General features: G+C 37.3%; 4 protein-coding genes and 1 long non-coding RNA gene across 5 annotated transcripts; 1 reads left to right on the top strand and 4 right to left on the bottom strand.

The window, feature by feature from the left end:
* Positions 1-918: 918 nt before the first annotated feature.
* On the top strand, positions 919-3113 carry LOC125223694 (uncharacterized). The gene is made up of 4 exons (XM_048126951.2): positions 919-1755; positions 2166-2320; positions 2381-2674; positions 2742-3113. The coding sequence occupies exons 1-3, from the start codon at positions 1158-1160 to the stop codon at positions 2633-2635; spliced, it is 1008 nt and encodes a 335-aa protein (XP_047982908.1). The 5' UTR covers positions 919-1157; the 3' UTR covers positions 2636-2674; positions 2742-3113.
* Positions 3114-3873: 760 nt separating this feature from the next.
* Positions 3874-4617, bottom strand: LOC125185361 (uncharacterized). Its single transcript, XR_016136314.1, has 2 exons — positions 4439-4617; positions 3874-4346 (listed from the first exon to the last, which is right to left on the bottom strand). It is a non-coding gene; the product is annotated as an uncharacterized LOC125185361 (long non-coding RNA).
* Positions 4618-7258: 2641 nt separating this feature from the next.
* On the bottom strand, positions 7259-10130 carry COX15 (cytochrome c oxidase 15). The gene is made up of 7 exons (XM_048120174.2): positions 9770-10130; positions 9159-9457; positions 8694-8919; positions 8352-8600; positions 8161-8271; positions 7853-7984; positions 7259-7588 (listed from the first exon to the last, which is right to left on the bottom strand). The coding sequence occupies exons 1-7, from the start codon at positions 9995-9997 to the stop codon at positions 7418-7420; spliced, it is 1416 nt and encodes a 471-aa protein (XP_047976131.1). The 5' UTR covers positions 9998-10130; the 3' UTR covers positions 7259-7417.
* Positions 10131-15641: 5511 nt separating this feature from the next.
* LOC125224117 (germin-like protein subfamily 3 member 2) lies at positions 15642-16601 on the bottom strand. Its single transcript, XM_048127466.2, has one exon. It carries the CDS (start codon positions 16434-16436, stop codon positions 15792-15794), a length of 645 nt encoding a protein of 214 aa, XP_047983423.1. The 5' UTR covers positions 16437-16601; the 3' UTR covers positions 15642-15791.
* Positions 16602-16944: 343 nt separating this feature from the next.
* Positions 16945-20497, bottom strand: ACR12 (ACT domain-containing protein). Its single transcript, XM_048119610.2, has 10 exons — positions 20161-20497; positions 19758-19818; positions 19442-19564; positions 19010-19101; positions 18465-18549; positions 18098-18157; positions 17777-17832; positions 17507-17612; positions 17358-17426; positions 16945-17251 (listed from the first exon to the last, which is right to left on the bottom strand). The coding sequence occupies exons 1-10, from the start codon at positions 20307-20309 to the stop codon at positions 17189-17191; spliced, it is 864 nt and encodes a 287-aa protein (XP_047975567.1). The 5' UTR covers positions 20310-20497; the 3' UTR covers positions 16945-17188.
* Positions 20498-21631: the final 1134 nt, after the last annotated feature.

Genomic DNA, 21631 nt, shown 5'->3' with positions numbered 1-21631 from the left:
GGTTGTCTATTCGGGCAAGGACACGTGATTCTACCGCCCACGCCCAACTCCAGGAGGATCTAATGGAGCACATTTGGGCAAAATTTGGCAACCGTTAGATGATCGTCACTAGAGAACTCCTTCTTCTGCTTCTTTGCCTCCATTTTTTTTTATTTGAGTTTAAGTGTGCAATTTGTAATTTCTAGTTTTTTAATTATCTCTTTTTTATTTTTTTAGGTATTTAAATTGTAATTTTATTTTATTTATAATGAAGTGTGTTTTTTATTAATTGAATTTGTTAGAATTAAAAATAAAAAAATGAAATTGAATGAATAGTTAAGAGATGGTTAAGAGATAGTTAAGAGATGGAGGGATGCAGGTGTTGTCTCTTAGTTAAGAGATGAGCTGAAAAGTACAGTGGGACCCATGAATAGTGAAGAGATGAGACGGTTAAGAGACGGATAAGAGATAGCGTTGCGGATGGTCTAAATGTGCTTCGACTTTAGGCTTCCAACGTGAACATGGAATTTAGTTTTACAAACCTAAAAAAAAAATTCCAACTGTTTGTGACGAGGCAACACGAATTTGAATTCTATAAATTTCGATTTATCACTAGTTTTGATTTTATACATGGATTTGAAGAACATATTGTTTTGATCATACTAAGCATAGTATATTAATTATTTTTGTACTACCCATTGCAATCATTTCAAGAAATGGTAATTGGACAAATTGTGTTAAAAGAATAAATATCGATTCCAGTAAACAGCATATATAGATATAAATTATTTAAAATTAAATCAGCTTTGAGTTTCAGAATTCTTAATTGCATCACATTATCTCCAATTCTACAACATGTTAGTATAAATTTGTCCACTAACATTGATGACATTAATTTAATTAAACAGAGACGTGGAGGAGCACGTGACCAACTCTGGGTGCAGACACTGCTCATATTCCATTACTCAATTGAGCATCACACACAAAAACACCAATTAATCTTCTTTTTCATTTCCTGTGAATCAAGCAATATCCACACGCACCTATACATACACTATACATACAAATACAATCCCTTCTCTGTATTTACTCCCCTCTACCAAAACACCATTCATCTTGCAACAATATCCAGCTTTATTAATCAATTACTGTGCACCATAGTTAATTCGGGGAAAGAAATGGGGAATTGTTTGGGGACTAGGAAGAAATCGCCGGCGGAGATCTCGCCTTCGGAGCTGATATCTCGGCCATCGGAGCTGATATCTCGGCCATCAGAGCTGATAAAGCCAGCGCCGGTGATTAAGCTGTACGGACACCCGGACAGCTTCGCGACCTCCCACATACGATTAGCCCTCTCGTACAAGCCGGTGACGCTCCAATTCGTGCCCTCCGACGCCCAAGCAAACCCTACGATTATGTACCAATCCGACGTGGTGACGGGATCGGTGGAGGAGATTCTCCGGTACCTGGACGAGAAGTTCCCGGACTCGCCGGTGGAGGTGGTGTGGGGGTGGTGCGGGGCGAAGACGCCGGCGGTGGTGTGGGTGGTGATGCTGCAGCACAGGAGCATGAAGTGGCATCTGGAGAGGATGGTGAAGTGGGCGGAGGACATGGGGGCGCGTGGGGGGAACGCGAGTGGGGATCCGTCGATGGGCAGCCCTAGGATGGAGGTTAAGAAGTTTGGCAAGAGCTACTCGCACCTGCACCAGCTGTTGCTCGAGCACGCGCAGATGGAGGAGATGGTCATGTTTCAGATCCTTGAATCCGCCGATCGAGGTCATTCCATTTTCTCTTTCATATTTATTGCCTTTTCTTAATTAATTCTGGATAGTGTTCTTCAATTTGACCAAGGTACAAGCCCTGTTGCGTATGTACAACTGTTTTTAATTTGCAATAAATGTGAGGTACATCAGTCAAAGTCTTGGTTTTTGTTTATCGTTGTAGCAAGTTTTACTGAATCAGGAATTGGGGGTAATTAGGGCATGATGTTGTTCATGGAAATCAATGAAACCTGCAAATAATACCGATTTTGCTCTCATTGAACTGAAAATTGCAAAATTTGATGCTATTTTTCTGGATTAGAATGGTTATACTGAGGCGTGACAGAAGTTGGTTGATTGTTTGGTTAGGGGGTGGAATGAGGGAATTTTTTTTAATTATTAACATGCCAGTTAGGTATGATTTAGGGCTGTGCAAATCTGCGAATGAGGATCACGCAAGAGACCTGCCTATGATGAATGGTGTAAAAGAGGAGATTAAGATAATAGGAGTTATGAATGTCGGAAGCCCCGACTACCAAGAGGCCCTCACTCGCCTTTTGTCCCGTCTCAACAAATTAAAGGTAGGATTCTCGTTGTGTGCAAACTAAACCTGCGTGATTTATGAGAATTATCTTCACCAGGAAAACTGCAAGCAACACTTTGAAGAGGAGGAACGAGAGCTGCTGCCACTAATGGAGGCTACGGAGCTGAATAAGCTGCAGCAAGAGAAAGTGCTGCAACAATCCCTGGATGCAATGCGTGAGACGCACTCTCACTTGTTCCGTTTCTTTATGGAAGGGCTGTGCCCTCAAGATGGCATGCACTACTTTGGCTTGATCAAGAGATACTGCGACAATGCTCGAGTATCGCTTATGCTGCACATGATGGTTGATTAGTGGAGTTGCTAATGCTATTGTCCCAATTCTTAGAAAAAGGTATACTATTTCTCAACAACACAAAGGTGAGATTGTGTTATTAGTGATTCTAATTTGCTTAATGCAGGTTAATATTGAAAAGCATGATTTGGACCTGCCACCAAAACCTGTTTGTATATCCCCTAAATTCTTTCTCCAAAACTGTTGTTGTAGAAGGTTATGGCGATTCACAATTTTTCTTGAATTAGTGTAGATATGTACTGTAATTTCATTATAGAGGCTGGCTAAGCATCAGATTCCACACACACTTATAGGGGCCAAGCCACTCTTTAGATGTTTCCTTTTAGTTTGGGCCTTTTTCTTTACAACCTCTGTTTGTCTTGAAGCAAGTTGAGGTGTCATGTCCTAACAGGGTGCATGTGTGGGAATGTTATCCATTTGGTAAAGTAGTTGATGTTATCTGCCTTTTCCAATACAATTTACATGATGGTTCTATCAATTGCGGTGCTTTTCTTTATTTATAAAATTGAAATTACTCCAGATAAGATGCATGTCACATTGCAATGTACTAATATAATCTATTGGAAATGAGGTAGCCTTTTCACTTTTGTTAGGCCTCTCTGTACTGTAAGGATGTCTGAGTCGTTGAATTTAATTAATCCTATTTATGAATAATTAAAACTACTAATCAGTTGGTGTGCCTTTGGAAATCCACTGGGGGGATCTATTGTGGTTCCTAATAATAATGGCAAAAACAACCATTGCAACCGAGTTCGTCCAATGTAAGTTGATTTCCAATATTTTATTATTGCATGGTAGAATTTTACTTTTCTCTACTAATTAATCAAGCGGCCATATGTAACTTAAAATGCAATTCAACAGCATTCTTTTCTTCTTCCACCATAAAACACCTTAATTTTAACTCTCCAAATGAGCAGATAAAGACAACGTCTTTACATCAATTCTCAAATCAAACATACCCACACTTAATTTATATATGATCGCAATAAACCATGTTACCAAAATTACTACTCCTACTTAAAATATGGAGTAATAATATTGGTGGGTTCAAAACCCAAAAGAAATTGTCTCGCTATTAACAGTATTTTGGTGGGTTGAAAACCCGAAAGAGATAGTAGGTGTATTTAGGCCCACAATCCACCAAGGCATGTTAGTTATCATGCCCATTTTCTCAATTTATTCAACACTGCCATCATATCATATCACAATACCCCCAATAAATAATAGCAAACCTAAAATTAACTTCAGAAAATAACCAATTTACGTTACATAACCATTATTTTGTACATTTGACAATAATGAACAGGCTAGCAAACAAAACCAACCTACGCCGGTAAGATGATGATGAACTATAAAAAAAAGACACACATACAGACGTATTTTCTAGTTTTTCAGCATCTCAAAATTCAAAAAAATAGTACTCCATATATTGCTCAATTAATAGAGAGTAGAATTAAAAAGCATGCAAATGTAATTATGGCCAATGTCTCCGGCCCTGTGCCTCGGTTTCCTCCGCCGCGGTGAGGGTGGTGGTTGTTAGTACCTCCACCGGCAGCTGCTGCATACAGCGGCGTCACACCACCCCCAGTGGGCACGTGTGATCCTCCATTTCTTGCCCCTCTCCCGCCGGAAGCCCCAGGATTGCCGTGGCTAAATTTGTTAACTGCTCTTCCTCTTCCTTCATCATTTTTCTTCATCTTTTCAACTCTTGCTGCACAGAAATTCTTGATTAAGAAAAACATGATTTCATTTGTTTATAAGTAAGAAATTCAAGGTTTTTAAATGGGAGCTCAAAATATATACCTAGAGAAGTTGCAGATAGTTGAAGGAAAAAGAGAGCCATGAGCACAAATAGCAGTTGTTTGCTTACCATTTTTGCTTCTTTCAATATGCAAACAAGAAAGAAAATATAGCATCTGAATTTGCATTCCACTTGTGATTCTTATTCATATATATTGTCCCTCTCTTTCTATTCTGATTCCATTTTTCTTCTTCTGCCAACTTTACTAAAGTGGAGTAAGATAATTAAAGGTTATATTTCTTGAATATAATTTTTTTTAATTGATCTTATCTTTTGCAAAAAACTTTACTATCGTACAACTGAATCTCCTCTGCATGGTGTTCCAGTAAAATTAAGTAATCTTGTACGAGAGTTATGATTGAGATTTACTAACTCGGTATTTAAATCAACTAGTTTTAACCCACGTGCGATGCACGACGAAATATTTTTTTCATCATATAATTTTAAATTCTTAATTGGTTAATTAAAATGAGAAACAATATAACTATGTAAGATTTAAAATAGAAAAATATACTACATATAATAACAATTCAATAAATATATACTCCTCAATTCATTTTACACCTAAAAACATTAAATTAAACATATTTATTATGGAATCAAGACAAACACAACTATTTGAAGAAACTATATCAAGTGTGACATTTTTGAAAATATGTTTTAAAACAATCCTTCATAGTTCGCTAATAAAAATAATATAAATTACACTTTTAATAAAATAATGAATCGTAACTCATAATATTAAAAACGATAAAATTATGATTATAAAAAAATTCAAATGATAAACTACGCAAAAAAATTTTACATTAATTGGTAACATTATTACATTAATGAATAGTGATACCCCTTTTGAATGTTGGAGCATGAAACATCTATACTATTTTTATGTTACTTTACAATTCTCAATACTATAAATTTTCTTTTTGTAAAAATAGAATTCTTCCCTCTCTAAGAATTGTAAGATTGTGATAAAATTCTCGAACCATATACACCCGGTAATCTAACTATTGTAATCAATGAAAAAAAACAACGCTAAATGAATTGGAAATTACAATGAAAATTAGTCAAGAAAAATCCTCTTTCCGCAAGACAAATTACATCACGGTCAGTGCTCTCGGATTGACATAATATCCCCAAAGATGAAACGGATTCATCCTATGTATATAACATTTCAAACCTGTCAAACACCTATGAACTTGATGGGCTCCAAAAACCGAGCAATACAATGTGCAATAAAATGTTGAGAACATGAGATAGAATGGACTATGGAGAATGTTTTTGTTGGTGTGTAATTCATCCACAACTCTATATTTTTTATAGGCATAAAATTAAGTCATAAGAGATCATGAAATTAAAACATCATAAATTAAAAATTAAGACCATAGACGTTACAATACCTCATTGGCAAAGTGGAATACTATAACACGTGTTATGTTAATTATTTCCAATGGACACTATGTTGAAGGAGTAACGGCATCATATACATAATAAATTCCAATGTCAAATATTAAAATATTTTTATTTGAGTTTAAAGAATTTAATCAGCCATATAAATTTCAAATATTTCACTTTTTCAATAGAATTTACAATATATGTATAGAAGGAGTAACGGCAATGCAACATAGCCATATTAAATAGTAATGGCATATTGTTCAATTAATTAGGTAACTGCAATTTGTAGCCTAATTTTAAAATTGAAATATTATGACATTTACTACACATAAATATTTATAGCAGTTACTACAAATATACAGATTTATTAAACATCACCCAAAATTTATACAAATTCAAATTTATACCTAAAACTCAAAAATATTTACAATTTAGGCCAAAACTCGCCTTTTATATTTGTATAGATTAACAATTTCATTAAATTTGTGTAAACTTTTTGAGAAGCCTTTAGTAACCGCGCTCGCCCTGAGTAAATAAATAATTTTCGAAAGATATTTTTAGGCTCCAAATTCATTAACGAATCTTGTTTTGAGACTCAAATGTTACTTGTGTAGTCAAAACTGTGGTTATCAATCATAGATAAGATAGGTAGTAATATCTTTAGAGAATATCACGAGATCAGCTTTTCCTTAAAATTATGCCAAAAACTAAGGTTTTAGAATTGAAAGCTACAACACGCTTTAAGTCTTTTCTTCCATTGATTATTTAACCTGTTTGCTTCAATCTTTTGTTACCTGGCCTACAGCGCATAGAATCTTCTGTTAGTTTATAAATTATACTAGTGGAGTTTATAAGCACTCCATAAATGAAGTCTAACCAGATGAATTCCAAAAATATTGAATGAATGTTTTAGGATGAATTTTTCCTTTATTCTAAGAGGATGTTTTTGATGTATTCATTTAGCATATAATCATTCGAAATTAAAATTTATAGATAAACATTTCATACTTAGAGAATTTATAATGGACCTTTTACTTTGCTATTTTGACACTCTTCATTCACCGAAGGCCAACCAAGTATTCATTTCTTGATTTACCTATTCAATTTTTGGACGTCTACTTTTGAATTTAAAGAGGGCTACAATGTATACAGATCCAATCTTGTAAAGTAATATTAACCTGCATCTGCGGGAATTAATCTTATGGTTCTGCCGTTCTGGTTATTTTTAATTTAAAATAATAATCTACTGTGACTGACAAAAGGTTGGAAAGCACCGATTGACTGAATATTAAGATATCGAGCACGACGAATTTATTCCTGATGGTAAAGTCCATATGCGATTTCCAACTGTAAAAGCTAGTAGTACTCTTAATTTAGTCCAAAAAAAGCACAGTTAAAATTCTTCGCAGCAGAATTACAGACAAAGGTCATTAAACTTATCGATATGACTTATATCAATCAGGTTAGTTTAGAGGTATAAAAAATGAACAAATCACAATTCATTGCTAACACCACTAAAAACGCATTCATCTTATTCATGCTGCTAACAGTTCAGCAGTAGAAAACATGTGGCCGCTGCATAGTATCTTCTAGGGTGCTTTCACAACAGAAGGGAGAGTCTTGAGAAGTTGCAACGAAGGCCGACGCAGAGTATGGTTGAGAAGAATCATAAAGGTTAGAAGAGTTAGAGCTCCAGCTTGATGGGCAGAGCCTAGTGAAACTGGGACATATGACAGAAGAGTTGTAACCCCCAGGGTAACCTGCAGGAGGGGAGATAAACAAGAGAATATCATCATTTTTAATGTCTTATCTAATGACAATGTTCAGCAATCACTAACACTTCTAATAAGTACTTAGGAGTTTAAAGAAGAGCTCTATGACATGACAGCGTGTAGTTCATAGAGTGTCAATCAAAGCTTGGATCTTAATATAATCACAAGCTGAGTTTATATGCATCTTTATCCTAGTAGTGGTAGGACGGTTCAATTATACTAGGAAAACAAGTCTCAGTTGGGGACTAGTACCTGAAGGGCAACCATACCCATTGTGCTTCCTATCAAAGACCGTATTGCAGGATGTAGATCGAGTTTCCTTGTATAAAACCACAAGCCACCAATAGCGCATAATGATGCAGTAGCAAGTATTCGATGGTCGAGCTGCCATACATCAGAAAATAAACATCAACAAGAAGATAAAATAGCACTTTGCACATCTAAAGGTCTAAACAGGAGTATTTCTGATCAAACAATCCGTAATTTAACTATGCTTTGCATACGTTAGATAATAAGAATGATTGACCAAAGTCACATGCAATGTTCAACAAGACACTTACCTGCACTGTTGCGGTATTCTCAAAGAAATTGCGTATCAGCGGCTTCAGGACCAGTACATCATCTGGAATCCATGTGTCACCCATCTTCGGGAAAGTATTATAGGCACGTCCCTGGATTGATACGTAATCTTAAGATCATCCCAAACAGCCAAAGTCAAACAGTACGTAAAAGTGAAGTCTGAAACACATACTGCATCATTGCCAGCAACAAATGCTCCCGATACAGCAGTTACCCCAACTAGAATGCTAACAGGAAGTGCAATACGCTTGACTTTTGCTGCCCCCTGAACCCACACTCTAGATTCTGCTGCAAGGGGTTCGGGCATAACAACGGAAAGAGCAGTCCATAACAACCCAGTGTAAATAGCAAATGCTGATGTCAAATGAGCTGCAAGGCGGTAAGGGCTAACTCGTGGTTCAGTATACTCAGAGGGGGGTTCCTGAGAATAAAGGTTAGCACATTTTTGAAAAGCTGTATCTATTTCAAGATATTGGAATGTAAAAATATGGTGCTTTGGAAAATTGGAAGTCACCTCTAAACCACTCTTGACCATCCACCACCCAATTAGTCCCTGTCCAGCACCAAGAGCAAATAGTCCAGAGAGCCTAAGTCCCAGTCCAACTGTAATATATCCTTTTCGGAGGAAGTACGAGAAAGGAAGTGCAAACATTATGCCCAATGCTCTTCCCCACATACGGTGGGCGTACTCCATCCAATATATGAACTTAAAATCATCAAGATTCATCCCTTTATTTATTCTGCAATTGACAAAATTGGAATAACATGACAGTGCCCAACTAACGGAACTATCACAGAATTGATTCACACGTTTTCAAGAGCTTTCTAATGAAGCCATTGTTAAGCAAAATTCATGTGTTGAAAACAAATACTAACATATCTTATGAAGAATAATAAGTGGATCTCGTAGCATAGCATAATATTCCAAAAGGTAATCCAGTAGATCAATAAAGAGCAAATTGGAGGATATGTGAATTACCGTTTGTATTCAGGTGATTGCTTGTATTTTTCAAATTCGACTAGCCATTCATCATCCGACATAGGAGGAAGACCACCAGTGAATTTCCAATCAGTCATTGAAAGGCCGGATCTAGTCAGCCTAGTGACACCGCCAAGTACCACCATACTGAAGACCCAAGCAGCAGAAACAAAAAGCCAGATACCAACTGCTTTCTGAGCTTTGGGCCCAGCAGTGACCAGAAGCTTCACCCCTCCGGTACTTTTCGAAGAAATTGATGCCGAATTGGAGAAATTTCTGAATGAGGGTTTACAGAAGTTCTGGGAGGAAAAAAATAAGAGACTTATTTTTCAACCTCATCCATTTGTATCGGAAAATAGATGCATCAACGAATCTCAAAAAAAGTTATCCCAAAGTATTGCCGATGAGGTTAGAGGCAACAAAAATTGAAAACTAAACGATGCAATTTTGACTCCAATTTGCACCTTAATATCTATCAATCATACTCTAAAGAACAAATTCTTCCAACGAACTCTCAAAGCCAGCATCCTATAGAACTGATTGCAGAAATCAATAAAAAAATATGAAGGAACTGTGGAAAACTGAAAATGAAATAGGAGTAGTAATAATACCTTAATATCATTTTGAAGCAACGATCTTAAACCACGGCCGACTAAGCTTCGTGTGACCGAGGCTCCAGGGATAATTCTTTGAAACGAGGAATAAAATCTGGATTGTGGCTCAACTGAGAGTTGAAAATGTGGGGAAAATGTATTGCATCTTGTGGAATTTGATGAGGAAAATTTGAGGGCTACGGATCTGGACTTTCGTAACAGTAGAAGCAATCGATTATCGATCATTGTATAGATGGGCAAAGGTTTTACAATGGCTTTGCTCACAAGCAATGGGGTTTAGGTTGGGGTTTAGAAGAAGATGACGAACCGATTTATTCGATTCAGAATCTGTGCACACAAACCGGTCTCTGTATGAGTTGTGAACCAAACAAATCTGTCGTCGACGTGTAGCACATAGTTTTCACTACTAATTTATTGAATTTTATAAATAATTAAACACTCCATAAACATTATAATTATTATAGTATCAAATTAAATACGGAGTACATCATGACTTAACTTGACAAATTGATGAGATACATAAACATAGTTAATGTTATAATTTTGGTAAGATTGGATAAGGCCCTTGTCTTATATTGGGCTTTGAGTTAAGCTTAATTATGATATCAAACAATTAGAAATGTCCATATATAATTCTCTATCTTGGTATTACTAACTTATCAAACACGCCCCATCACTTAACTTGACAAATTGGTGAGATACATAAACATAGTTAATGTTATAATTTTGGTAAGATTGGATAAGGCCCTTGTCTTATATTGGGCTTTGAGTTAAGCTTAATTATGATATCAAACAATTAGAAATGTCCATATATAATTCTCTATCTTGGTATTACTAACTTATCAAACACGCTTATACTAGGCATGTCCTAATAAATATGAAATGTATGGTTTTTAACACGAAATTTTATAATATAATATTATTTTGTACGTTAATAAAGAGAAAGTAAAGTCAGAGTGAGAGAAAAAATAGAAAATGATATTATTTTTATTTTAAAAAATATTTTATTTGTAATGATTAAAATAAATATTTCATTTTTAATGGAAAAGAGATAATACCATTTAAAGTTTAATTTATTTTTCTATATAGTTTTATCCGATGGCAACCAAAATTTTTCCCTATTAATTCTACTCACTAAAAAATCTATTAATTCTACTTATTAAAAATTTTGTCACTCCATAGTCCTAGATATACAAATTATTAATAAATTGCTTATTCTCTCCACTATAATGTAGTAGTAATCCTTTTCCTTACGATTAAATAGTTTGAATTATAATTATGCATACTATTTTGTGCTATTTATTTTTTATATTTGTAAAAATATTATTATTAGTAAAAATAAATATAAAAACACCACAAATTAAAGACTAACCCTACATTTACTTAATTAAAAAAAAAGTTACAACGAATGGAAGATATGAAGAATGAAAATTGAGATGAGGAAGATAGTTTGAGTGAAAGACGTGAAATGAAGTAAAAATGTGGTGATATATATAGAAGAAATTAAAAAAAATGAAAAATGAGTTGCATCGTCCGGACTATCTTCTGGGCCCTGCAATGGGGCAGAGGATAGGCCGGAGGATGCAAAAAATAGTTCATCGTCCGTGGAGGATGCATAGGGCGCGGAGGAGGGGGCATCTCCGCCCTCCTGTAGTGGTGGAGGATGCATAGGGCGCGGAGGAGGGGACATCTCCGCCCTCCTGCAATGGCGGAGGATGCATCGGACAGGCTATCTTCCGCCTCACTGTGGATGCTCTTAAGCATTCCTTGTTAATCATGCTTGCTTGTGGGAGAGTACATAATTTTTTTGCAGACAATCCAACAAATTCATTTAGGTTCCAGTCAGTATTATAGAATTGGAATCATCAATTTGAAATTCAAGTACGGTAATATATATGAATTTGAAATTGAATTATAATTTTAATTCCTATCAATTCTATAATTTAAATTTTATATTAAAAGTAGAGAATTGAAATTCAAAAGGAACCTTCGAACACTACACACAAACACAGTACAAACATTGCACAAACACTATATAATTTCTTCAAATTCAATTCCATATCACTTATTCCCTTCGTTTCAACTAAGTTGAGTCAAAACTTTTGAGCACAGGGATTAATAAATTGTGTTGAAAAGTAGAAGAGAAAGTAAAGTAAGAAAGATAAAGAGAGAGTAAAATAGATAATGGAATAAAGTAAGAGAAATTTGATGTTTTTTTTTGTCAAAAAATGAAAGACTCAACTTAGTTGGGACATCCCAAAAAAAAATAAGTACGACTCAACTTAATTGGGACAGAGGGAATACATCATAGTACGAAACAAAGAATTTGGAATATAATTCAGTTTTATATAATTTCAATCACGTGTACATGACTTTTTTTTATATGTTTACCTTGTGTACGGAGTAAACAATTATATAATGATTAGAACTAATAGCTAAAAATTTATGTGGAATATTAGTTGATACATGGATACAATTATATAAAATTTAAATAGTATAAAAATAAATTTGAAATTTAAGTACTCCAGTCGTCCTAAGACAATAAAGTATATGAATGGATTTATATTTTCAGTAATAAATCATCTTGGGTGAGTCATTTTCAGTGGGACGGATGAAGTACTCTCTTAGTCCAAGATATTCACATTTTTTAGTGTTTAGGTGGAGTAGGTAGAGAGAAAAAAAAATTAAATATTTTAATGAGGAGAGATGGATTTATTTTCAAATATAGAAAATAGATATTTTAAATGAGACAAACTAAAAATTAAAGATGTATATCTTGAGTGAAACGGAGGCAGTAACTAGTTGTACTATATATATAAAAAAAAAAACTCAGTCATAGTCTAACAAATCGTTAAACCCCACTAGAAAAGTGTAAAACGGTAAATGATTGTCTTAAGCCTTTTGGAAGTGTCTAATTCTACCTCATTTCATGGCCCATGAACCCCAAAGTCACGGTGAATTATTTTAGTGTGTAAACCCAAAATTTATTGCCTTATTGGGTGTTGAAAATCTGTTTTTTCCTTAAAATCACATACACCCAAAAATATCCAATGAGATTTAAAAGAGTAAGAGCAGGCACTCATCCCTCTCTAGCTATGAATATGATGCCAACTGCCCTTATCCTACGAGCTCCACCAATGAGCAGAATCAAGTACAACTAGGTGCAATATTCTCTTTCCATCTGCTAATGATTAGAAAGTTTAACTATGAGTTTGAGTTATTACAAGCTTTTGCTCAATATGTTGTTGTAAAACTGTGACACTGTTTGTTAGGAAAAGTGGCTACACAGTACATGTATGTTTATGATGTCATTTTATACACGTGACATATATTAAAAAATGCTTATGTTATGAGACGCGATAATATTTGAAACACAAAATCCAAGAACTAAGGGTGTCTCCATCGTCGCCCTTTCCACTCGCCCGTCGCGGACGGGCGACCTGACGGGCGCCATAGTGGGCGGGATAGCCGCCCACGCCCGTCCCGTGTGCCTTTGCGATGGCCTCGCCCCTCCCGTCGACGTCCGACCGGACGTCCGCCACTGTGGCGAAGGTCGGACGTCCGATATTTTAATTTTTTTTAAAAATAAACTCTATAAATAGGGCTCCCCCAACTTCATTTCATTCACACCACTTGTGTTGACAAGTTTCTCTCTCTCTACAAATTTCATTTCTACTTCAATGGAGTACAATAGAAACTCCCCCACCACGAGCGGAGGGAACACACCCTCGATTCCCATCGGATCGGAGGGAAATTTTGCAGGGATGAATCCCCAAATGGCGGGGATGGGCGGTATGCCGGCGATGACTCCCCAAATGTTCTACAATATGTACACTTGGATGAGTCAAATGGGTCAGATGATGCCGGGGGCAGTGGGTATGCCGGCAAATATGTCGGGGATGGGTGGGACTGCGGGGATGGGCGGTATGCCGCCAAATATGGTGGGGGTGGGAGGGATGATGCCCGGGGCAGTGGGGATGGGCGGTACGCCGCCAAATATGTCAGTGAGTGGGTCGATGCAGCACAGGAGCCCGAGGACGCCTAGGGAATCTGTCTATCGGCCATATATAGATTTGTTGGCCGATGACTCCCCTTCTTCTGTTTCGGAGACTCAGTACGCCGGCATCGAGACTTTCTCTTTTGAGGATCTGGGGCTATCGCCGATCCGTGAAACTCCCCAGGAGGCGGGGCCTGCAAGGGGCAGGAGCAAAGGCAAGGCCAAGGCCAGGAGCGGTGGTAGGGTCAAGGGCAAAGTCCCGAGCTCTTCCTCACACACGGGGGCAGAGGAGGAGGAGGGTGAGGATGAGACTGAGAGGAGGACGATCTGGACCGTGTGGGAAAATGTCGCGCTTGCGAAGGCATGGATCGGTGTTGTAGAGGATCCCTACGTCGGAGCGAACCAGTATGTTGACCGAATGTGGCATCGCATCAGTGCCGCCTACTGCGCCATCAAACCGCCTGGGGCGAAGCCTCGCATCCTCGAGCAATGGCGGAAACAGTGGCTCCGGTTGATGCCTAAGCTCAGTCGTTTTGCCGCCCTCTACCAAAACAACATGCGCATGGTAAGCAGCGGCATGTCTGAGCATGATGTGCGGAGACAAACCTTCTCCCAGTACCCCAGCAAAGAGTTGGGGATCAAAGAGTTTAACCAGTGAGAGGCCTTTCTCGTGGTCAAGGAATCGCAAAAGTTTGCGATTGGTGTCGAATCGGGCTGGAAGCGGACGAAGATCAACTCTTCCGGTGAGTACAGCAGCAGTGCTGGTTCGCACGAGCTCCCCGAAGCCGAGGAAGTGGCCCCGCTACCACGAACAGACTCTCGCCGTCGTCGTCGCTCGATGGGGCAACAGGCTGCGCAGCGGATGGCGAGGGGAAGCGGCAGTGGCAGCGGTCCTACGAGGTCGAATCGGAGGTCCCAGGAGGAGAAGAGGACGACAGCCTCGCCCGCGCGCAGCAAACGAAGACCCTGATGCAGATCACTTTGAAGTGGTATAACACGCACGATCCAGTCTTGAGAAGGCTGTGCAAGGAGATGGTCGACCGATGTCGGCGCGATTTAAGGATGCCACCCATTGATGATGATGGCGTCGAGATTGGGGGCGGGGACGAGGAGGAGGAGTGAGAGCCGAGGGTATTATGTAATTTTATTTTTAAACTATGTTTTTTATAAAAATTATGTAATTTTTTTTAATTATGTAAATTTTTTTTTATGTAATTTTCGTATTTCCCGTTCGTATTCGTGTCGAATTTTAATTCTGTGAATTTAAATTTTAATTGTGAATTAATTTAATTGTGGGAAGGGCTAGTGGAAAGGGCTAGTGCTGACGTGGCATGGGAAGGGCTAGTGGAGGGGCAAGTGGGAGGGGCGCCACCGGAGACGCCCTAAATTCGATAGCATTGTGATTTGGTTTTTACAGAGTTGATGACTATATAGCTTTTTGATTTGTACTTACTAGAAAGGGTTGGGTTGGGTGTCTCAACAATACATGTTGATGGGCCATAATTAGTTTGCATTGCACTCTTGAATGATGGTTACCACTTTCTTCGAATCTTGTTTGTGACAAATGTTCTTGAGCAGTGAATTCCTTCCAATTTAATACGGATTTTCTGACTTCTTTCATACTTTTAACAAACATAGCATCGAATTAATGATTCACAAAAGATTTTGTTCGGTTCATTTTTTTGGACGACATTTTACAATAATTCACGCACTTATTAATATCTGTCAATGCTTTAGAACTCGAATGCAATTTGATATTGTTTATGACTCATTTTAAATGAACTTTTTACTTCAAATCTGAAATAAATATGAAAGGTGATAGTTTCTTTCATGACTACTGCTTTTCAAAGGGAATGAATTAGTCATGCATGCTAAATTAAATAGATAGTATATATATCAAAGGAAAAAAAAGGCAACAGATATATAGTAATTCTCAACTTTCATAGAACTAAACTTGATTCTCTGATAAAAATTAAAATTTCAGCCGCAACAATTCATTCTACACAAAGAAATCTGCTACTGCTATACCTTAATAGTAAGAAGTTTCTTTCTCAGCTTAGCCAATTCTCTATCATTCAACCCAAAGACCTTCTCCAAAAGCTCTTCTTTAATGGCCGATCCAAACACAGCAGATGGGATTCTCACTAAACCAGGATTCTGGCTGTTGAAGCTCCCAATGATTGTGGCCCGCGCCTTGCCTACATTCATCTGGAAATGCAGCAAACCTTTAGGAAACACCATGACCTCTCCCTTGTCAAGAACCTTAGCAAATACGCGGTTCTCTGAATCCACAAAGCCCGAATAGATTCTTCCCTCCACCACGAATGCTACCTCAGTTGCTCTTGGATGATAATGTGGCACGTTGATGCCACCGGGCTCAAAGTCTGCACGGACAAGGGACATGCCTAATGTGTTGAGGCCAGGGAAGACGCTTGCACTAACTGGGATTGATGAGAATCCCGTCTTGCTCGTGTCTCCTGAGGCTTTTATGCCGGAGTATACGAAGTCATCCACCGTGACAAGGGATGAGTTCTTGCAGGAGACAAAGAGGGGCGAGAGTTCGGGTCTGGGGATGCAGAAGTCTTGCAGTGGATCTGAATCAGAAGCTGAGACTAGGAGGCATGTGTATAGGAGAATACCAAGCAATGCTGTTATTTTTAACATCATTTTTTTTATCAAAGAATGAAAATGGAAAAACAAGGATTGATTTTGGATAGTGAATCTGAAAATATCAGAATGGGTTTGAGACTAAACCCTTGAACCTGAAATTATTGTCAGTTTCTTAAGACCAACTCCATATGCAGAAGTTTGTGACATATTTATTGACTTTTAACTTAGAAAGGTTGTTATCTTTATTCTTAAGATACCAACACTCCAAATAGAAAAGGGAGAGTAGTTTGCTTCATGACAAAGATACACAAGGTGGCAACCAACAACTACCACTTGTGCTATTGCTCATGCTCTTTTTTATGGCTATACGAGTGCCAGATTACTCAGCTTTTACGTTGTTTATTGTTCATTATCTGAACCTTTTTAAGCAAAATATGTGTATATTCTCAACCCCAATGGACCACAAGTCATTATCTGGCTGTGTGTGAGAGAGAGAGTGAGAGCATTCCTGCATTCATTTTAACTTAGGGACAGAGAATATGTAAAATCATAAACTGAAGAAGCCTTGAGAAGAGAATAACTGTTAATTTGTGTCGACGAATTCGACTTGTTGCTGCATTAGAGGTTCACATAAGGTTGATAGCAATGCAAAGTTACAGATATTGTTTATGAACTCTCTTCCTCCCATTACAGTAGCAGTTCAAATATAATCATCTTTGGAGAAAAGAGGTTTACATGCAGTCTTGATGAGTATTTTCTTGCACACAGAGTTGCAGCTGGAGATAATGTACAGTCGAAAAGCAGTTACTCTAATAGCTATCCTCTTCCGTCTCTGGCGTCCGCAGGTAGTAACGCAAGCAATTCACAAGAACCTGCAATCAAGAAGCACATATGAGAGAGAGAGATGGAAACAGCCAATCGTGATTCATGGGAGAGCATGGAGGGTCAAGGGAGTAAAAAACAATCACGTTCGAGTACCTGAGACAAGGAGCTGTTCAATGCAGCCCCTCCATAACTGACATGAAACGAGTCCTTGGCCACCAGCCCCTGATTGGTCGCATACATTGTGTTAGTCTAACGATTCTAGTGGAACAGCAGGTGAGAGAATGCAACAAGCGAAACATTACCTCTGTTTCTATCTCTGCAGATTCAACGTTTACATTGATATCGTTCATGATTTTCATCACCTCCAGCAGGAGCCCTGGACGATCTGCTGTCTCTATGCAGAGCAAGCTGAAATCATGACAAAAATAAAGCATGTCTACCCATTATTTACCTTATGAGGGATTTGAATAATAATTTGTGAAGAAAAGATTCATAATCAGGAATAATTCAGAGGATTCCATAACATAAAACCAGTGATGGGGAGATGCCGTGTTAATTGGTTGAAACAATACCTTCTCCGAGGTCCATCGGCCTTAAGCTGTATGTGAGTTGCGATATTGACAGGAACCTGCACTTAGAAAATAATATATTGTTGCAAATTCGATTGGCAAATTAGTTTCAACATCTATAAATCAATTCAAAAACTCAACTATACAAACAACCTGTGAGCTCTCCAGCCTCAGGGAAATAGATTTTACAAAGGAAAACTAAACATCAGATGATAAAACAATTGCACACCTTTTAAAGTCAAGATATGTAATTAAAACAGATTTGGGAAATAGCCTCTTATAAAATTATAAGAAGATAAAAAACAGAAATTTATTTGATCCCACCTTTTCTTCTGGTGATGTTATTCCAAAAACTTCACCTAGAGCAAGCCGTTCGCTGGACTCCTAAAATATCACATAAGCTACAAAATTAGGCAGGTCAAATATCCACTAATAAATGCTGCAGGGGAGAAAATCATGATAATTACATATGAGCTAATTAAATTAATTTTACATTTAAACTTTAATCACATAGAGATGTAAATTAGTTGAAACAGTTTTAGTATTTCAAGTTCAGCTTGAAGAGATTGTCATTATTATGAGGTTTATCCATAGGCTATCACTAATAACAGGTCCAGACAGAGGATAAGCGTTACAATGAATTCTGCAATATTGAGAATTGTGTGAGCTAAATTTATACAAACAAACATACTGGATGATACTTTAGTAAGTTGTTGAGAATTGTCAGACGAATCCCTTCCAAGAGATCAGGGTCTTCCACTTTACGCCCCGATGCCCTGCAGAGAACATTGCTTACATGTGGCATTCAGATTTTAACAAATAAAGGCTAAAACATCCTATTATTCCCAGTGTTGAAACCTTATATTTTTAATGAGGAACAAATAGATGTCACTCAAGTAACAATGTCAAAAGTCCACTGATTCAGACAAGCATGATAAAGTAAGAAAGATTATTTGTAAAGTTACCTCCCTTCTCATAGGAAACGTGAGATATAACTAAAGTCCAATTTATACAAAATAATATTGATGACATATATAGATCTACATGTTCTCATTTTCAGTTAATCTCACGTCACGATGCCATTAGCTGACTAATATATTATAGTATTAAATCATTGTTGCCGAAATTTATGGAACCATTAACAAAATATGAAGAACAAGATGACATGATATAGCAGATAACATGATATTTGAGCCACAAACTAAGAACAAACAAGACAAAAGTGTTTCTCACGACCTTGTGATAAAAAATTTTGTTTGTTTGACTGAGTTCTCTGTTGTAACAGTTCCCTTCATGACATCCAAACCCAAGTCTTTTAGTGCCTTCATCTGTCATAAAAGAGGAATATCGGTGGATAAAGTAACCTCTCAACTGGGAAATATGACGCGATAGAACCAAAGCACAATAAATGTATCACGCGCACATGATTAAGAAAAAAAAGACAATTGTATCAATTCATCATCAGCGGAAAGCTACACTGTCTGATAAGATCTTTAATGCATACATCAAATAATAGAACAGCAAACAAAACCAGCAAAAATATGAAACAATCTAACATCACCAATGTCCTCGGCGAAGAAAAGAAGACTACAATTCTGGATTAGGTAACAGTGTCATATGCTGGGAAAAGATCATAGAAAGTTACAGTAAGAATAGAAGTCAATGTACCGTATCAAGTAGGGCACCGAGGCGATCTCCAAAACTGACTTGCACAATAGTTGCCTCAGGATCAGAATCTTGATCTATGAGAACAATAGGCATAGGAATAGAATCATTCTCCTCCTGAGATTTCTGCAATAGAAATTTCATCAATGTTAAGAACTTAAGTATCCTATATGGACAGAAACTCAGCAGGTAAAAATGCACTTTCCATAACAAATTTTCAAATTAAGAGATGGAGAAGTAAAAATTCACAAGTCATATCAGTTCAAATTTCAAGATCGAAACCTGAACAATGAATTTTCCACAGAAAGATTAGGCTTACCAGCGACATTGAACCAAATGAGTCCACTCCATCAATAGAGGCACACATCAACCCCACATTCCTAGAGAAATTTTCAACCAATGCATCACACATCAATATCCAACATATAGCAAACATCCATCGTAAATTGTACTAATATCATATCAAAGTTGACACATCATAAACCACTAAGCAATTAAACAAGCATATCACCCTCAATCACCCACAGATGATATCATTAACAAAATCACATCAATGCTACTAGCTTCAAAGTCATCCATATACGCAATTCACCGATATATTACTCAAACAAAATGCAGTTAATTACTCAAGACTCGATTTTTAGATAGATATAAACCTAATTCGAGAAACCCATATAACGAAAGACCCAGCCAGCACAAAAAAAGTGAAGTCTTGGGATTACCTTTTGGTGGACAGATTAATTGGAGGTATGACTGAATAGTAAAAATTAGAATTTGGATTCGGTGGACATAATCTGGGTGCGGAAGCGAAAGTCGGCGGAAGGGCCGCGACGGATGAGATTGAGATGGAGATGGCTTTCGAGATCGCCATTTCGTTGCTGACGAATATTTTCCAGTGTGTGTTGTGTGTGTCAAAGTTGCAGTAGCAAGGAGGAAGAATTATTGAAGAGGATATTTTTGTTTTTTCTAAATTGGGTGATCTATGACGTCATCTGTCGACCCCACACTGAGGATGGTGATTGCGGCATAATCAGGTAGTTTGATAGTCTCTGTCATTTCGGCTTGCTTCTTCAATCATGGGAATCAATTTGAAGGTTATGTTAAATGAAAGCGAGTCATTGTCTCAAGTTCGTATGATGCTTCTAATGTGATTTGTTTTACCGCTGTAACTGTAAATACTACTGTTTGTAAATAAGCTCAATTATCCATCAACTTATATACTGGAGTACTTGTGACTGGTATTTCATACTCTCTCCGTTTCTTCATAGTTGAGGCGGAACTGTTCGGCACAGAGTTTTAGAAATGAATGTTGGGTGTATTAAATAAATAGATAAAAAAGTAAGAGAGATGAAAGATAGAGAGAATAAAGTATAAAGTAGAGAAAATAAAGTAAGAGAGGGTAAAGTAAGAAAGAGGAAAAGGTTACCATATAAGGAAACGACTCAACTATGAAGAAACTTCCCGAAATGGTAAAATGACTCAACTATGAAGAAACGGAGGGAGTATTTTTCCATATTAGTAAATACTTATCCGTCCCACAATAAAAGTCCTATTTTGCTATTTCTATATGTCCCACGATAGGAGTCCTATTTTAATTTTACTATAATCAGTAAGTAGGTCCTATATTCCACCAATTTATTTCACTCACATTTTATTATAAAACGAATATATAAGTGTGACCCAAATTCCACTAAATTATTCAACCCACTTTTCATTATATTTCTTAAAACTCGTGCCATAACTAAATAAAACTCCTATTGCGGGACGACGGAGGGAGTATGATATTGTCCCTTTTGTACAAAATCCTCGCTATTTTTTTTAGGACACTCTAAAAGGTCTCATACAAGTAGTAGGATGATTCGAACCCTAACAATCCTCATTCAAACCAAGATCAGGTCACCGCATATTAATTCTGATTTGGGATGGTTTGAACCTCAACAATCCTCCAAGACCACGCACGCCTCAGATCACCACATATCTTGATCGAGCTCACACAGAAACACTGGAGAACGTGTATGCAATCGACCGAAACCCGAGCCACACAGATACGTCAAACCTCGACTTTGATAACACTATGAGGGTTCACCATTGCACGTTCAAGCTTCACATTGACATGATATTGTCTGCTTTTTACACTTTTCACAAGACTTTATACTAATTAAGTGCACATTTTTTTTTTTCGACCATTATTAT

The sequence above is a fragment of the Salvia hispanica genome, chromosome 1, assembly GCF_029641045.1.
Source record: "Salvia hispanica isolate PSC_SH4W2 chromosome 1, Shi_PSC_v1, whole genome shotgun sequence".
In the NCBI taxonomy this organism is placed as follows: Eukaryota; Viridiplantae; Streptophyta; class Magnoliopsida; order Lamiales; family Lamiaceae; genus Salvia; species Salvia hispanica.
The sequence above is the reverse complement of the archived record's forward strand: the minus strand, read 5'-3'. Positions and strand labels throughout refer to the sequence as shown.

Bases quoted from the DNA above. Each gene is read 5' to 3' on its own strand.
- LOC125223694 (XM_048126951.2), top strand. From the start codon at position 1,158: ATGGGGAATTGTTTGGGGACTAGGAAGAAATCGCCGGCGGAGATCTCG. The intron at 1,756-2,165 runs GTCATTCCATTT...GGTATGATTTAG, and splicing joins CCTTGAATCCGCCGATCGAG to GGCTGTGCAAATCTGCGAAT. The intron at 2,321-2,380 runs GTAGGATTCTCG...TATCTTCACCAG, and splicing joins CCCGTCTCAACAAATTAAAG to GAAAACTGCAAGCAACACTT.
- COX15 (XM_048120174.2), bottom strand. From the start codon at position 9,997: ATGATCGATAATCGATTGCTTCTACTGTTACGAAAGTCCAGATCCGTA. The intron at 8,601-8,693 runs GTGACTTCCAAT...CTTTATTCTCAG, and splicing joins TGGTCAAGAGTGGTTTAGAG to GAACCCCCCTCTGAGTATAC. The intron at 7,985-8,160 runs GTAAGTGTCTTG...GATGTATGGCAG, and splicing joins AGAATACCGCAACAGTGCAG to CTCGACCATCGAATACTTGC.
- LOC125224117 (XM_048127466.2), bottom strand. From the start codon at position 16,436: ATGATGTTAAAAATAACAGCATTGCTTGGTATTCTCCTATACACATGC.
- ACR12 (XM_048119610.2), bottom strand. From the start codon at position 20,309: ATGGCGATCTCGAAAGCCATCTCCATCTCAATCTCATCCGTCGCGGCC. The intron at 17,833-18,097 runs GTGGGATCAAAT...TTCTAAGTGCAG, and splicing joins TAACATCACCAGAAGAAAAG to GTTCCTGTCAATATCGCAAC. The intron at 17,252-17,357 runs GTACTCGAACGT...TCTTGATTGCAG, and splicing joins TGAACAGCTCCTTGTCTCAG to GTTCTTGTGAATTGCTTGCG.